Below are 17,988 nucleotides of genomic sequence, written 5' to 3'. Positions count from 1 at the left end.
AAATGCTCTGCAATAATGCACAGGACAGCTCCCTCCCACCTCCAACAAAGAATTATCCAGCCCAAAATGTCAATAGTGATGAGGCTAAGAAAACCTGTCATAAGCCACCTCTCCTCCCTGGTTGTTTGGATCCCCATTGTTTTGACCTTCTGTATACCATAGAACAGGCGTCCCTGGTGGCTCAGCAGTAAAGAATCGCCTGCAATGCAGGAGTTGCAGGAGATGCAGGTTCTAGCCCTGTGTTGGAAAGATCCCCTGGAGAAGGGAATGACAACCCACTCCAGTATTCTTGCCTGGAGAATCCCGTGGACAGAGGAGCCTGGCGGGATACAGTCCATAGGGTCACAAAGAGTCCAACAAGACTGAAGTGACTTAGCACGCATGCAAACACATATCGTGTCATTACTGAACACTGAAAAGATTGAATGACATGAAAAGAAAGAAAAAGGGAGAAAATGGACTAAGAAATTTTGGTAAGTTGGAGAAAACCATCTTACCTCATTGAGGATTATAACCTTAATCTGTCCATCTGTGTAATTCAGCTCCAAAAGCATAAATTTAACAAACATCATATTATAAAGTACACCAGAAAATGAGTTAGAATATTGGAGAAAAAAAACTGGCAAACATTATAGGCATACTAAGAAGGGACAGAGGCACGAAGAGACTAATTATGTAAATGCCTTTATTTGAACTAATAATCGCTACCAGATTACATTAGAGTTAGAGTAACATTATGATCTTAAAAACTATAGCAAACAGCTTGACAAAGCAAGAGTACATTAGAGTACATTAAGTCCTACATATATGTTTATTTTTTAGTGACCACATCTCCTTATCTTAGGTGTAAAATTAGAAAATTTAATATACACTTAGCATACTTGGCCTACCATATCCTTCCTAAATTCTGAGCCCACTCTCTCCTCAAAAGTGTCATATTCAACAGCATTTTAAATCTAAAGAGAGAGTTTGATGGTACATGTTTTAAAACAAATAAGCATATATTGAACCAATGTTTCAGGACAAAATATGTCAAGTGTTTACAGCTTTAGTGTGGGAGGGAAGATGGAAATTCAAGGTACATTTCCCTCTATGTTTTTTACTTACTTGAAGACCCCTTAAAAAAGTAGCAAAATCAGCAGTCTTATTTAACGTAATCAAAATATTCTTAAATGTACAAAAAAGGATCATGTAGACAGAATACTGTAAAAAGATACTGATTTTAAGAATAAAAGAATATGAAAAGCTTCTATTACATTCTGCACAGCCAGTTACTTCTGTCAATTTTCAGTACTAGAAAGATAAGCAAAGGATACTCATATACAAATACCCTCTGACCACAGTTCTTGAATAAGAACTAGCATACTGGATGGAAAGCAAATTATTGCCTAATATCAATAATATTCATATTCAATCATCTAAGCAAGTCCCACGAGGTGGACATTCTAAGAGGAAAACAGATACATAGAAATACGTACAGCAATGGAAAATGTCAAGGGCAGCGATCTATGAGGAGCGAGTAAATGATTTGACTACGGGCACATTTCAGGTGGGCCTGACAAATCCACCTTGACTATGGGAAAGAGGAGTTGTTGCTACTAAAACTCTTTCACCTGAGGGCTCCCATGATGAGCTTAGTCTTGTGAAAACTAAAAAGTCCTTTCAATAACCAATAGTTTCTTAAGCCATGAGCACTTCGGCCAGAAATTGCTGTACTGCTAATCATGCACCTGGGAGCAAGGTTGTTTTTTATTCAAATTGGTTATTTTACACTCTCTTCATACCCCTGCCCATCAAGCATGCAAACACAGTCATGACCATCTTGGGCTTTACTTCCACAAGGTCTTCTGGGAGAGCGTACACCCTGGTTCCAAGTCTTCTAGCCATCGACACTGCGTACCTATTTTTTGGAGGAAACAAAAATTGAAGTGCAATTCTGGTCAGTCATGGGCACTGACATGAGGCATCTATTTCCTCTTATATACTCAACTGTCTAGGATGCAAAACTTCTACAGTGAGAGTTCAGATCAGAATGACTTTATTTTTCATTGTCTTCTCTTTTATTTTTTGAGGTCACTCATAAGTGATACCAGATTTTTAAGCTCTACTATTTGGGGCTGATGATATTTATTCACTCCTTTTCTACAATGTAAAATGAGAACAATTTAGGAGCACTGATATGAAAAAACACTTTTCTAGAATATGTGTGTGTGTGTGTATATACATATATGTATATATACCCAGATGTTGAAAATATGTATATATAATTACTCAGATATTGATATTCTCATTGAGCATGTAATAAGATAACAGTGGCTATCACGAGATCTTAGAGACACAGAATGGAAAACTGTGCCAGATGCAAAATACAATTTCATAGATGCAGTGAATACTTCGAAATATCCAAGGGAGGAGAGACAGTCTGTATGGTACATGCCAGTGTGGCTGAAGCAAGGAATGAAAAGGGTAGAAAAAGGAAAGGAGTTAAGAACTGACATGTCCAGCCGAGGAAATTTGCAGGAGCACCCCTCAATTAATACACAAGGCATTTCTAGGTGTTCTATAACAGGAATCTTTAAATATGATCAAGTTTCTGGAAAAAGAACTTTGAGGAGTTCTCTATAAATCTTTATCATATTATGCTGCAAATATTTTTTTCAAGGAGGGAAGAAATGATGTGATGCAGTATGTGATGCCAAAATGAAGTTTTACAGTAATGCTTCTTAGCTATCTTGTGAAGCCCTGTTGGGAGCTGATTTTCAGTGTATACTAGGAGAGCTTTCATGGGTTGCCCATGAAACCAGATCACAGTCTAGATCTTTGGAGAAGAAGGGAAGAGGCAGGTGGGAAGGACCTTCTGCATGTTGTCAAAATGCAGGGAACTTTCAAGGCACGGTTTCAGCTGAGGGTTTAGCATCCTGCCCACTTAAGGGACCAAGATAAACTCAGTGTATGTAGTAAGGTGGGCTATGCACAGTAAGTTTTAAAAACGTTTGAAAAGAGTGCAACAAAAGAAAACCCTATCAAAGGCATGGTTATCCTTAGCCCATTTTTCTTCTGTTCTAAGTTTGCAGCTAAGTTGCTTTAACACATACATTATTTCTATAACCTACAAACCAATGGCTGACTGAGCACCTACCTATTAGGTCAGGTGCAGCAATGTTAGGCTCTTAACGTATTTTACTCATTTCAAAATCTCCAAGGTAAGTATTATTGCTCCCATTTTATGGATGAGGAATCTGAGGCTAGAAGATGCTTCCCCCAGCTGACACCATTCTTGAGTGGCAGAACCTGAATGATAATGCAGATCTGCCTGCCTACAATGTCTATGCCCTTATGAGGATATTAGGCAGCATCCCTTACTTGGCATTATTGTGCTTGTCATCTTCTGTCAGAGTGCCACTCTTAACAAGGTCATAGTTTATGCAGCCTGGCTGGATGGCGTCAATTAAATCCACAACTGCCAAACTAGAGCTGATCGTCTTATCCTAGAGTAAAAGGACAATACATTTGAGAATTTCCATGTGTACAAATTAATGCATGATCACTTATATAACGCTGTCAAAAACAAAGTCTAGTGAATTAGAAAAGAATCATGTCGTTAGCCCCACAATGATCTCACTCACAAAGAATCCAAAGGCTAGCTTTCCAAACTATAGATACTTTTTATAGCAAACATAACGTTTAATAGTCAAACATGGAATTCTTACCTTAAAACTCTGAATGGAGGTTGATTTTCCAGCTTCATTCAATGTTCTGTTCACCCAGCTTACAATGATGTCGTCATTAGCTTTCTGACCATCACCGAGATCTTCCAGGACATTGAGGGTATATCTAAATGAAGCAGCAGAAGAAATAGGTAACTAATGAGAAGCTACTGCATAGGATAGGGAACTCGACTCAATGCTCTGTGCTGAAAAAGACGGGATATATTTAAACATATAGCTGATTCACTTTGCTGTATAGCAGAAACTAACACAACATTGTAAAGCAACTAAACACCAATAGAAATTAATTTTAAAAAAGCAGCAGAACAGTTTCTGTCCTAGTTTATTAGAAAAAAAATACAATTATTAGAATGCTTTATCTTTCATTTCTTTTCCTTAGGTTTGAGAGATTAAAGGAAAGATTTCACGAGAAGACATTCACACTATATGAAAAAAAAAATTTCAGGCAGTAGTGGCTTGCCATTGAGCTGCCTTTTGCACTGCTGGTGGGAAGATTTTCAGCGCTCTACTGAGTAAGTCCACCAGTCTACTTACTGCAGGCTCACTGTGTACTAGGCCAACCCCTGGTAACGACTTAAAGTAAGCTGTGCTTTGGCTGGTACCCAGTTATAATGAATTGCTTTTTAGCATTACAGTTAAGAGATCTTCTTTCTCAAATGTATACATGTTCATAATTTTTGCTGTTTTTATTCACCAACTCTAAATGAGGCTCAGGTCTGTGTCAGGCAGATTATAAAAAAGGGAAATATTCACAATTCTGTTGCCTCACTATCGAGAAGGCATTTCCCATTGACCATCCAACATATACTCATTACTTAAACTTACTTCGGAGTCTAAACATAAAAATTTCAAAGGTGTAGTCATTGATACGTTTCCTTAGAAATAGTAAAGACTAGATCACAGACCTGTATGATAGTGAACTTGAGCAGTTAAAATTGTATACTATACCTTCTCATCAGCTGCCAGACCAAAGCTAAAGTCAGGGTTTGATTTCCATCATTCAGGTCTTGCCCTCCAATGCCAACCAGGGAGAATTTGGCAGGATGCTTCCCTAATTCAACAGCATAGTTGCAGTTTTCTAGCTGCAAACAAACAAAAGCAAATGATTAAAGATTTTCACTTGTTTAATCTTTATATGCAGGTGCGCACAAAGTAAGACACAGTTTCTGTCCTCAAGAAGCTCAGAGTCAAAGAGTTTCCCAAACAAAAGAAACAAATTGAGAATAAAAACAGTCCGTAACAAATATGTGCAGCAACTTAATTAGCTACCTTTTTCATGTTGGCTCCAAGTTTCGGGTATGGAGGTTTATTCACCTTACTCCAGTCAACAGGAACTTTAATTCGTTCATATAGCTGTAAGATTACCAGGGCATCTTGCAGGTCACTGATGATTTAAAAAGAGTTTGATCAGTGTTTTCAGAGAGCAGAGCCTGTTTCCTTAAAAACAAGGACACTACACTGTCAAAAGACTCATGTATTTTATTAATCTGTGCTAAAAATGGAGCTAACACCATCCAATTCACTTAAAAATAGTTATTGAGAGCTTATTGTTTGCAAAGAACTGTTCTAGAAGCTGGGCTCATAGGAGAAAAATTCCAGGCCTTTAGAGTCAGAGAAAGAAAGAGAATAAACAAGTATATGGATAAATGGGTTAGGGGAATGTATTTAATTGCTATGAAAAACAAAAAGAAAGAGGTTAGGAGTTAGGCAGTGGTAGGTGGTGGTTAGGATCTGAATCAGCGGCTTGAATATAGCAAGGGAATAAAGCATTTGATGTGGAAAAGAACATTCCAGGCTGAGAGAACAGTGAACACAAAGACCTCAAGGCATCATGGATGGTCTACTTAATGTGCTCTCTGGTCTCCGTTTCAAAATATAAAGTCTCTGTTCCCTAGGGTGTTAGAAAGATATTTATACATTTTTTCACTTAATGACCATGTAAAGAAATAATCTGGGCTTTTGTGTATTTGGGAAATGATAACGGAAGTCACCACATTTTCCAATAAAGTAATGGCTACAAACTAACATTTAGAAAAGGTTTAGAGCTATAATTATTTATGCAGCATCCATTCATGATGTTCAAAACTTTACAAGAGCATTGGAAGGCTTACGCATAGAGATGGTTTACATGGGGATTAACACCAAGAGAGTTCATCCAGTTACGAAAGGTTCTTTCTTCGCGAGTTTCTCCTATTAAAAATATTCACAGTGTTTATATAATCATTAAACACCTTGCATATGTGCATATAACATCAACCCACAATTAGATGATTATTTTTTTTTCAGATCTAAAGGTTTTCTCCAATATGAATCTCTAAGCAGTCTCTCTAAATACATACTCTCTTGTTTTTTAAATTGGATGACTTTCTTTTAAAAGTAAAAATATAACCTTATTATAACCAGCTAAGAGGTATATGAACTTTTTATACTCTCTTCCCTATCTCATCCTTCTCCAGTATCTCCCCAAATCCCCATACTTCTAAAGTAACTGATATTATTGGTTTAGTTTTTATTAGAAAAATTTACCATGGTCATACAAACCTCTATACTCACATTAATTTACATCTTCTCTCTACCCATTTAAAAATACTGATACTAAGTTACATATATGTACTTTTTTTTACGTGCCTATATTAGAGCAACAAATTATTTGAAACTTCAAAAGCATAAAATTTAAAGATTTTACAGTAATCCTAGTATATATGCAATGAGCTGCTAATTGAGAGTTTGAAGTATTAGTCGCTAAGTTGTGTCCAGCTCTTTGTGATCCCATGGACTGTAGCCTTCCAGAATCCTCTGTCCACGGATTTCTTAGGCAAGAACACTGGAGTGGGCAGCCATTCCCTTCTCCAGGGGATCTTCCCAACCCAGGGATTGATCCCAGGTCTCCTGCACTGCAGGCAGATTCTTTACCATCTGATTTCATAATAATGCTAGTGGATATGCAATGAGCTACTAATTACATTTGTTAATTTTTAAGTACTATACTTCATGCATATATAATCTGGCAAAGGTATACTCTGCCTTTCCCAAATTAAATGAATATTTACATGCATTATTATTATTTTTTGAGTAGGTTAAAGGTGAAAGGAAATGAGAGCAGTTTCAGTTAGTCTGACTATGCAAGAATGAATCAAATACTGCAGATTTACATAGGTCAAATTTTATGCACACGTGCATTTTTTTGGAGGGAGGTTTAAAAATAAGTGACCTAAATACAAAATATTAAAATAAAACATTGGTTTACTAAGTGGCCTTATACTAAGTGATCCTAGGCTAGCTTACTTTAAAAGTTCCCAGACTTCCTTGGTGGTACAGTGGATAAAAGTCCTCCTGCCAAAGCAGGGGACACAGGTTCGATCCCTGGTTCAGGAAGATCCCCTATGCCATGGGGCAACGAAGCCCAACTACTGAACCTACGCTCCTCAACAAGAGAAGCCACCCCAATGAGAAGGCTGAGCACCAAAACAAAGAGTAGCCCCCGGGTGCAGCAACTAGAGAAAGCCGACACGCAGCAACAAAGACCCAGAGCAGCCAAAAATAAGTAAATTAAAATAAAAGTTCCCTTGTATCATCCCTTTCTATCAGTTGCCACTTTTTACTCAGCCCTTGGGACTACTTATAGTAGACAGTTGCTAAAGGAAAGTAGATAAGGAAACTTATTAAATCAAGATTATGAAATCATCGTGGCCTATGTATTTCTACTGTGTAGCCCCAAATATAATTTAAGAAACCTGTATACTAAACCTGTATACTCTATTACCTTCTAATAGAGTCCAATCAATATCTTGGTTCTCTGGCTTAGTGAGTGCTGGGTATTTATTAAACAGGTTAGCCACAAAGGCTAAGTTCAGTTTGGGGTTCCCACTGACAACATCAGCTGGGGTAACAAACTTTCTGCAACCTAATTTGTCTGCTTGTTGAAGCATACTCTCAGCCCTCTTCAAATCATCTGTTTCCTGTTGAAGTAAAATAAGACTTTTTTTAAAAAAAGGCCATACTAAAAATATAGAAACTTTGCCCTACAATGATAAGCTGGGTATACAATTCTATTTTTTCTTAGCCAACACATGGTACTTATATTACTGTTTTGAATGCAAAAAAAAAAAAAAAAAGTTGCCTGTGCTGGATATGCAGTACCTTGAAAATACCCTAGATGGCACCAGATCACGAATCTAAGGACAGGATACATTTCACTCAACTGAAATTACTTCTCTCATGCCAAAATTCATTAAGAAAAAAAGTGAAACTTGTTCAGATTTTAAATTTAGGCCCTAAAGAGGGTGTAAGGCTGAAAAAGATGAAGGAATTATGAAGAAATTTTTTACAATAATAATCAAGGATACCAGGCTCCAATAATTTTGAGGTTTAAATTACATATTTCAAATTATCATCTTTCTCTTAAACTATTTTTTGATTTTACTTTTCCATCCAGGAAGCAAAGTTGTCTATTTCTGTGTAAAATACTTACTTTCAGCTAATTCCTAGGACTCCTAACTTCTTCTCTGTTTTGTCCCCCCCACCCCCTCAACCCCAACTTCTTTCCTTTTGGAAAGATGCATGCTGATTTCTTGACTAACATACAGTTTGGTGAGGAGTATAAGTTACAGATCTGATAATTTCATACCAAATTAAAGATAGTTTCCCAAGTGCTCACCATCCCCACCTCCCAACAATAAAAGTAAAAAAAAACTGGAGCTGCAGGAGGAACAATTGCTTTTGGATTATTCGTTTCCAGTGATCTGCCCCCTCTAGACTTCTCTTGGCAGTTACTATAGATGTGGCCACCCCAGTATGCCCCAGGGTAAATGTATGTCTTCTGGAAAAGAGTGTCAGGTAAGAAGGGATTTTTATAATAAGGGGGAAATAAGAGATAAAGGAAATTTGAGGAATGTTACTTACAAACCAACACAGTTCAGATTCTATAATTTGAGTCTTAACTCTGTCTTTAATGGGTGATGCTATCTTTACTTTTTTCATCTCCAGTGAGGGGCCTCGATCATCTAGGTCTCCAGAAGAATGGGTATTTACTGTGTTACCCTTCACTGTTACCATTGCAGAGCAATCAGTAACCACCAGCAGATGAGCAGTTGACTGGGATTCAGCCTTTGGGATTCTCCATGAGCCTAGTGAGTTCATCTCATAGAGCCTATTCTATTTTCTGTTACTTTAATACTTCTGGTTCATGCTATTTACTATCTTTATTTTTAAATCTCATATTTTTTATCATCTCGGCATTCTTAAACAAAAAGCATTGATGATATTGGAGTAGAAGGAAACGTTGAAATAGCAACAATTTTAAAAAATTAAGATACAGAATAATGAAACAAAAGACAATCAAATAAATATATATATATATGCCAAAAAGAACTTCAGCCCATACCTCACATCATATTCAAAATTAACCTTCAATACACACACACATGTAAATGTATAAACCCAAAACTATAAATAAAAAACTAGATATAAAACCCCAACTATAAACCCTCTAAGAGGAGACATAAGAAATGTTTGTGACCTTGTGTTAGGCTAAAATTTCTTAGATACAACATCAAAAGCATGATTTGTCAAAGAAAAAAAATGACTAAATCTGACTTTGTTCAAATTAAACAATGCCTGTTCTTGGAAAACCACTGGGACTAAGTATCTGCAAATCACATATCCAATCAAGGACTTATATCCAAAATATATAAAACACTCAAAACTTGATAAGAAAACAAACAATGCAATTAAAATGGGTAAAGTGTTTAAACAAAGATGTATAGACAGCAAATAACTACATGGAAAGATGTTCAACATCATTAGCCATTAGGGAAATGCAAATTAAAATCACAATGAGACACCTCTACCACTGCCAAAATTCTTAATGTTTAAACTAACCACATTAAAGTGTCAGTGAGCATGTGGATGAACTGGAACTTTCATGTGCTACTGGTAGCAATGTGCAATGGTACAACCATTTTGGAAAACAACTTGGCGGCTGCTTAGAAAAGTTAAACGCACATATACCATTACCCAGCCATTCTACTCCTAGGTATTTACCAAAGATAAATGAATGCATAAACTCACACAAAGACTTGTATATGAATGTTCAGAGCAGCTGTATTTGTAATAGCCTCAAACTTGAAACAATCCAAATGTTCATTGGGGTGAATGGATAACAAATTATAGCATATCCATTCACTGAAATATTATTCAGCAATAAAAAGGAATGAATTTCTGATTTATGTAACAACACAGATGAATCTCAAAATAATAACGCTGAAAGAAGCTTGATTAAAAAAAGGGCACCTATTATATGATTCCATAAAATTCTCAAAAATTCAAACTACATTGAAAGAAAGCAAATCAGTGGTTGCCTGGGATGGTGGAGTATGGAGGCAGAGAGGAATCACAAAGGATCATGAGGAAACTGGATGTTATGATGGAGATACATATCCCTAAAGAAGGTATAAGACTGACAAAGATAAAGGACACTGAAAAACAAAGGAAAAGCATGATGAAAGGCTCAACAGTAAAATGAATGTGTGGACAGAGCAGTAGGAAATTGCCCTGGCTAGAAGAAATGGAGCAAGATGGTGTAGCAGGGCTTCACGTGCACAGCAGAACATTTCAGATTGAACTCTTAAGTCAACGGGGAATCCTTAAAGGATTCTGAGGAGGACAGAGACAGCGAAGGGAGTGCTTTAAGATCAACCAGGGAGAAGTGACTAGAGAAGAGCTGTATCATAATCAGAATCAGTACACTGGTGTTATCTACCCAGGCATAAGATCACCTGGCTAGCCATCCCAGATAGCTTCCTTCATGCACAGGAGGGCCCCTCATTTGTGCCAAGAGGGACCTGAACTGAAGAATTTCAGATTTAAAAACAGACAGAAATGTAAGTACTACAAGTCAGTGACAAATTCAGTTCTGATAAGGGCTGCATAAAATGTTTAGCAAGTGTAATCCACTCAATCCTGAAGTGGATATGAAATATGCTAGAAATGTGCATTTTTTAAAAATCAGTAGAATCCATTCCATATCTAATGAATACAAAGAACAACAGGATCCTAGAAAGTTGAGACTCAATAGTCTAGGCCAACTTGTTACTTCATGTATGAACAAAGGAACTCGTCCAAGGTCATTGAGCAAATAAGTGATGTAACAAGGGAACATGGTCTGTGACAGTAATTCACCAAATTGGATTTGAGAGATCAGGAGTTTGTAAACACATTCACATTACTCTCAACATAAGAATATGTTTTCATTAAATCTATCATTGTGATTATAATCCAAACACTCAGAAAAGGTTAGCCTCTAGTGCTTATTTCCCCACACTTACTCTGAATATTTTATGCCATCCATAAAAACCAACAACACCATAACTACAGAACTCACCAATAAACTATTAATATAAATCAAAGCTGGTCTTTCTGTCTATAAATTACATCTACAGTAATAAAATTTAAGATAATACTTAAAACTGCCAACATCACAACATGCAATTATAAGCATTCTTGTTATCTATAAGAAATTGACAATTTTGTAAGCTTGTAGAATTCACAAGAACATCTATACTTACATTGAAACCCGACATGTTAATATCTATCCGTGGTTCACCTTCCTTTTGTCCTTTTGGTGCGATTTGATTGAGAAGATGAAAATAGGCTTTGGAATCCTAAAAATGAATTGCAAATGTCAGTGAGATCACATTTACAAAGAATGAATGTATCCTATTGTCCCATGTGTGGAAGGATATTTGCATTGGATTTTGTAAGAATGTGACACAAATCTCTATCTTCTTATTTAACAGTTCCTTTTCCCAGAAAAGTCCACCTATCTGGCCTTATGTCTGCCTTGAATATGGATGAACTGGATTTTGTCATGACTTTACAATTTATTGAAATCATCAATATAATAATGCTAGAAAACATATAACTAGTTCTGTACCTTCACTGAGTTACTGAAGTCAATAAGCTTGACAGATAAAACAAGCACGAGAAACAAGTAGGATAGGAGAAATCCAGGAAGCATAGGGAAAGAGAAAATAAACAGGTTATATCATTACAAAGCATAATATGTATATACCATAACCTATGGAGAAGAGATTAGTTGTGTTAACAATGCATTAAATTATAAATTGAAATGACAAAAATTTTTAAATGATTTCTACTTGAGGTGGTGAAATAACAGTAAACCCTTAATCATCTGAATATATTTAACCAAATGAGCTTCTCTTTGTTTTAAGCCCTTGACCTCTTTCAACACTGGAACACTTTTACTTGGAATACCAATACCTAAAACAAAATGGTATTGCTCATATGGGATGTGGGCTGGGTGAATTCAGGCTGTGTGGATGCTACACAGAACAAAACCTGAAAACCACTATATTAGTGTAAACATTTAATGAGGGTCTCCAACACACATGTCAAGTACAATTCTGCCTCTCTGGAATACCAGAGGACAGGAACTGGAGTGAAGTTTCTTTATCATGTTGAGGCAGGACATACATGGGCCCCAGGCTGAAGTTTCTCCCTGTGGACAGAAACTCCATAATAGTAATAGCAGAAACTCCATAAAAGCTGGATGATGGAGCAGGCTGGGCCCTGTCCAGATAAGAGATAGAAGAGGTAGCATCACGGTGATTTTGGGTAGCCTCAGTCCACAGTGCCTTGAAGCAGGGCTTTGGTTCCCAGCCAGAAATTGAGGTGTTGCCCCCTTCCTTTTGACCTCCATTGAGCCTTCCTGTGCCTGTGTAGTCAGAAAGGTATCCTTGACTTCAAGAATGAGGAATATATGGTCTTTTATTTCTTATCTGGGCAAGGCCCAGCCTCCTCCATCATCCAGTTTTTATGGAGTTTCTTCTATTATAGAATTTCTGTCCACAGGGGAGAAACTCTTCAGTCTGGACCCATGTATCTCCTGTCTCAAGCTCATAGTAAGTGATGTCAACCTACCCATAGGCCTCTTCACTAGAATCCATCTTGGCTAAGAGATACACATGCACACATGGGAGGATCCTGAGATAAACCAAACACGGACTCAGAACCAGACAAAGCAAGATGACTGGCAAAGGGAAACCCAGAAGAAATGCTCCATGAAAGTGACTTCAACCACCACGAGGGTGCAACTGTCTCTCTGAGCCCACCCATGTGAGTCTATTCACATATACGTTTTCCTCCTAATAAACACTTGTTTTACTTGTCTCAGTCTCTATGTGGAAATTCATTTCTACACAGCTGATGGGCCAGGGCCTTGGTCCCACTGGTCCCTCGTGGTCTAGTGGCTAAGATTCAGTTCTCTCACGGCTGTAGCCTGACCTCAATCTCTGGCTGGGAACAGAATCCCTGCCTCAAGCTGCTATAGGCCGAGGCCACCTGAGATCAATGTTACATCTGAAGATCACCTTCCCAGCTTTGGTAGTTTTCTATTACTGGGCCTTGACAGTCCAAACAGATTATAAAGGAATGTTTCTCATGGTAACTCCTATGGATTGTGTACACCCTAATCCCCCAGGGAAGTTGCTGAATATGGAGATGGCCAGATGTAAGCTCTGACCTGCTAAGTACAGAGCTCTGGGAGAGGCCTAGAAAGCTGTATCTTCAATGAGCCAACTATGTACGTTTGATACACTTGTCAGAAATTATTCTAAGAATGGGGAGAATCAGGTGAGAGTGAAAGCCACTGCAGAGAAATTCATGGAACGCAAACCCAGATCTTACATTAGTGGCACAGAGGTTATCTCCTAAGGAGTAGGGCATTACAGTTGTGAAAGTGCTTTCACTTACAACTATCTACTAAGGGTGCAGAAATAATTTGTATGTGCCTTCTCCCTATGCACTTGAGAAAGACAGGTGAAGAGTAAACCCCAAAGAGTCTGTAACTTACTACCCCAAAAAGGGGCTTTAGGTGAAAATTTGAATGTGAACATAAATTGGAACTTCCTTTTCACATTACCCAGAAATCCTCTGCTTTTTAAAACTATTAAAAGCAGAATATTTTTTTAAAAAAATATCAAAGGAGAATTTTTTACAATATTCATTTAAAAATAAGATTCCCTTTCCAAAACAGCAGAATACACTTTTTTCTCAAGTGTACACGGAACACTCTCCAGGACAGATCACATCTTCAATCACAATCATCAGGAAATTTAAGAAAACTGAAATTGTATCAAGCATTTTCTCTGAACCACAATGCTATGAGACTAGATATGAATTACAGGAAAAAAAAAAAAAAAACACAAACACATGGAAGCTAAACAACCTGCTTCTAAATAACCAACAGGTACTGAAGGCATCAAAAAGGAAATTAAAAATACCTAGAAATAAATGACAATGAAAACATGACAACCCAAAACCTATGGGACGCAGCAAAAGAGGGAAGTTTATAGCAATACGAGCCTACCTCAAGAAATGAGAAAAACATCATAAACAACCAGACTTTATGCCAAAGCAAATAGAAAAAGAAGAACAAAAAAAAAAAACCCCTGAAGTTAGTAGAAGGACAGAAATTGTAAAGATATAAATGAAAAATACATGAAGGAAACAATAGCAAAGATCAATAAAACTAAAAGCTGGTTCTTTGAGAATATAAAATTGACAACCCACTAGCCAGACTCGTCAAGGAAAAAAGGGAGAAGACTCAAATCAATAAAACTAGAAACAAAAAAGAAGTTACTACAGAACGCAGAAATACAAAGGATCATAAAAGACTACTGTGAGCAACCATATGCCAATAAAATGAACAACCTGGAAATGGATAAGTTCTTAGAAAAGTACAACCTTCCAAAACTGAAACAGGAAGAATTAGAAATCACAAACGGACCAATCACAAGCACCAACATTGAAACTGTGATTTAAAAATCTTTCAGCAAACAAAGGCCCAGGGCCAGATGGCTTCACAGGTGAATTCTACCAAAAGTTTAAAGAAGAGCTAACACCTATCATGCTCAAATTCTTCCAGAAAATTGCAGAGGAAGGAGAACTCCCAAACTCATTCTATGAGGCCACCATCACCTTGAGAGCAAAACCAGACAAAGATACCACCAAAAAAGAAAATTACAGGCTAATATCATTGATGAATATAGATGCAAAAATCCTCAACAAAATTTTAGCAACCAGAATCCAACAGCACATTAATGGATCATACACCATAAGCAAGGGTGATTTATCCCAGGGATGCAAGGATTCTTCAACATATGCAAATCAATCAATGTGATTGACCATATCAATAAACTGAAAGATAAAAGTCATACAATCATATAAATAGATGCAGAGAAAGCTTTTGACAAAATATAATACCCATTCATGATAAAAACACTCCAAAAAGTAGGCACAGAAGGAACCTACCTCAACATAATAAAGGCCATATACGACAAACCCACAGCAAGCATTATTCTCAATAGCGAAAAACTGAAAGCATTTCTTCTAAGATTAGGAACAAGACAATGGTGCCCACTCTTGCCACTATTATTCAATCTAGATTTGGAAGTCCTAGCCATGGCAATCAGAGAAGAAAGAAAAAGAAACAAAAGGAATCCAGATTGGAAAACAAGAAGTAAAACTCTATTTGCAGATGACATGATAACATAGAAAACCATAAAGATTCCACCAGAAAATTACCAGAATTAATCAATGAATATGGTATAGTTGTAGGATATAAAATTAATACAGAGAAATCCCTTGCATTCCTATACACTAACAATGACAAATCAGAAAGGGATGTTAAGGAAACAATTCCATTCACCATTGCAACAAAAAGAATAAAATACCTAGGAATAAACCTACCTAAAGGGACAAAAGACCTGTATGCAGAAAACTGTGAGACACTGATGAAACAAATCAAATATGACACAAACAGATGGAGAAATATACCATGTTCTTGGATTGGGAGAAATATTGTGAAAATGACTATACTACTCAAAGCAATCTACAGATTCAATGTAATCCCTATCAAACTACCAATAATATTTTTCACAGAAATAGAACCAAAATAAGTTGCAACTTTTTTTTTTCAAAATAAGTTACAACTTTAATGGAAACACAAAAGACCCTGAAAAGCCAAAGCAATCTTGACAAAGAAAATCAGAGCTGCAGGAATCAACATTCCTGACTTCAGACTATACTACAGATCTACAGTCATCAAGACAGTATGGTACTGGCACAAAAACAGAAACATAGACCAATGGAACAAGATAGAAAGTCCAGAGATAAGCTTACACACACCTATGGGTACCTTATCTTTGACAAAAGAGGCAACAATATACAACGGAGAAAAGACAGCCTCTTCAATAGGTAGTGCTGGGGAAACAGGACAGCTACAAAAGAATGAAACTAGAACACTTCCTAACACCATACACAAAAATAAACTCAAAATGGATTAAAGACTTAAATATCAGGTCAGAAACTATAAAGCTTAGAAGAAAACATAGGCAGCATGCTCCTTGATATAAATCACAGCAAGATCCTCTGTGACCCACCTCCTAGAGTAATGAAAATAAAAACAAAAAAAAACCTAATAGACCTAATTAAACTTAAAAGCTTTTGCACAGCAAAGGAAACAATAAACACGATTAAAAGATAACCCTCAGAAAGGGAGAAAATAATTGCAAATGAAACAACTGACAAAGGATTAATCTCCAGAATATATAAGTAGCTCATATAGCTCAATATTAGGAAAACAAACAGCGCATTCAAAAAATGGGCAAAAGACCTAAACAGACATTTCTCCAAAGAAGACATACAGATGGCCAAGAAACACATGAAAAGATGCTCAACATCATTAATCCTTAGAGAAATTCAAATCAAAACTACAATGAGCTATCACCTCACACCATTCAGAATAGCCATCATCAAAAATTCTACAAACAATAAATGCTGGAAAGGATGTAAAGAAAAGCAAACCCTCCTATACTGTTGGTGGAATGTAAACTGATACAGCCATTATGGAGAACAGTATGGAGATTCCTTAAAAAACCAGGAATAAATACCATATGACCCAGCAACCTCACTACTGGGCATATACCCTGAAAAGGATCCATGTACCCCAATATTCACGTGTGCTTAGTCACTCAGTCGTGTCTGACTCTTGCGACTGCATAGACGGTATCCTGCCAGGCTCCTCTATCCATGGGATTCTCCAGACAAGAATACTGGAGTGGGTTGCCATTTCCTTCTCCAGGGGATCTTCCCAACCCAGTGACTGAACCTAGGTCTCCTGCATTGCAGTCAGACTCTACCGACTGAGCTACGAGGGAAGCCGAACATTCATAGCAGCAGTATTTACAACAGCCATGACATGGGAGCAACCTACATGTTCATCAACAGATGAATGGATAAAGAAGATGTGGTATATATACACCATGGAATATTACTCAGCCATAAAAAAGAACGAATTTGAGTCAGTTCTAGTGAGATGGATGAACCTAGAGCCTGTTAAAGAGAGTGAAGTCAGTCAGAAAGAGAGAAACAAATATAGTAGATTAATACATATATATGGAATCTAGAAAAATGACACTGATGAACCTATTTACAGGGAAGGAATGGAGACATAGATACAGAGAATGGACTTGTGGACACAGTGGGGGAGGGAAAGAGTGGGACGAATGGAGAGAGTAGCATCTATATATATATATATACACACACACACACACACACACACACACACACACACACACACACACACTATGGAGTGTAAGATGGATAGCTGGTGAGAAGTTGCAGTGTAGCACAGGGAGCCCAGTCTGGTGCTCTGTGATGATCTGGAGGGATGAGATGGGGAGAGGGGTAGGAGGCCAGAGAGGGAGGGGAATGTATGGCTGATTTGCGTTGTGGTATGGCAGAAACAAATATAACATTGTAACATTTTAAAAAATATATTTAAATTTAAAAAATAGGGGCAGGGTTGAGGTAAGAAATACAAACATACATAAGAGTATATAACTACCCCCAAGAACTGAATGCCTGAAGGAGGGAGCACATGACAGAAGAGGAGCCAAATAAGAAAGGGAATGGGGAATCCTGAGGCCCTTTCTCTCTAGGCCTTTACTAACACAGATCCACTGAGGCCTGGGAAAGGCAGTTAGGAACAGAAGTCATGACTGCCGATCTTTTCGTACAGCATGTTGAACAGTAGGCAGAATAGAAAATGTTAGCACTGTAATATTTAAACCCCTTTCCACAAAATGAAAGCTAGACTTAGTGCTGGTGCTCTTACTTGGCTCAGTCTCTCTACTGAAATCTACCATCAGGGCCTAGAGGCAACAAGGTTGGGTGATAA

At 37.3% G+C, this 17,988-nt stretch overlaps 1 protein-coding gene across 4 annotated transcripts in view; it reads right to left on the bottom strand.

The window, feature by feature from the left end:
• Nucleotides 1–668: 668 nt before the first annotated feature.
• Nucleotides 669–17,988, bottom strand: part of LOC145536439 (plastin-3-like) — a 37,789-nt gene continuing 20,469 nt past the window's right edge. For 3 of the 4 annotated variants that reach the window (XM_081565818.1, XM_081565817.1, XM_081565819.1), the window contains 8 exons: nt 11,294–11,389; nt 7,492–7,687; nt 5,840–5,918; nt 4,998–5,112; nt 4,677–4,810; nt 3,711–3,834; nt 3,364–3,488; nt 669–1,900 (listed from right to left, as the gene is read on the bottom strand). In XM_081565818.1, the coding sequence (XP_081421944.1) occupies nt 1,768–1,900; nt 3,364–3,488; nt 3,711–3,834; nt 4,677–4,810; nt 4,998–5,112; nt 5,840–5,918; nt 7,492–7,687; nt 11,294–11,389 (1,002 nt within the window). In that variant the 3' untranslated portion in view covers nt 669–1,767. Of the gene's footprint in view, nt 1,901–3,363; nt 3,489–3,710; nt 3,835–4,676; nt 4,811–4,997; nt 5,113–5,839; nt 5,919–7,491; nt 7,688–11,293; nt 11,390–11,661; nt 11,689–17,988 lie in introns of all 4 variants that reach the window. The other variant, XM_081565815.1, reaches the window with a different exon arrangement.

Source organism: Giraffa tippelskirchi, chromosome X, assembly GCF_054371585.1.
Source record: "Giraffa tippelskirchi isolate mGirTip1 chromosome X, T2T-mGirTip1v1.2.pri, whole genome shotgun sequence".
In the NCBI taxonomy this organism is placed as follows: domain Eukaryota; kingdom Metazoa; phylum Chordata; class Mammalia; order Artiodactyla; family Giraffidae; genus Giraffa; species Giraffa tippelskirchi.
This window is presented reverse-complemented; position numbering and strand designations above follow the sequence as displayed.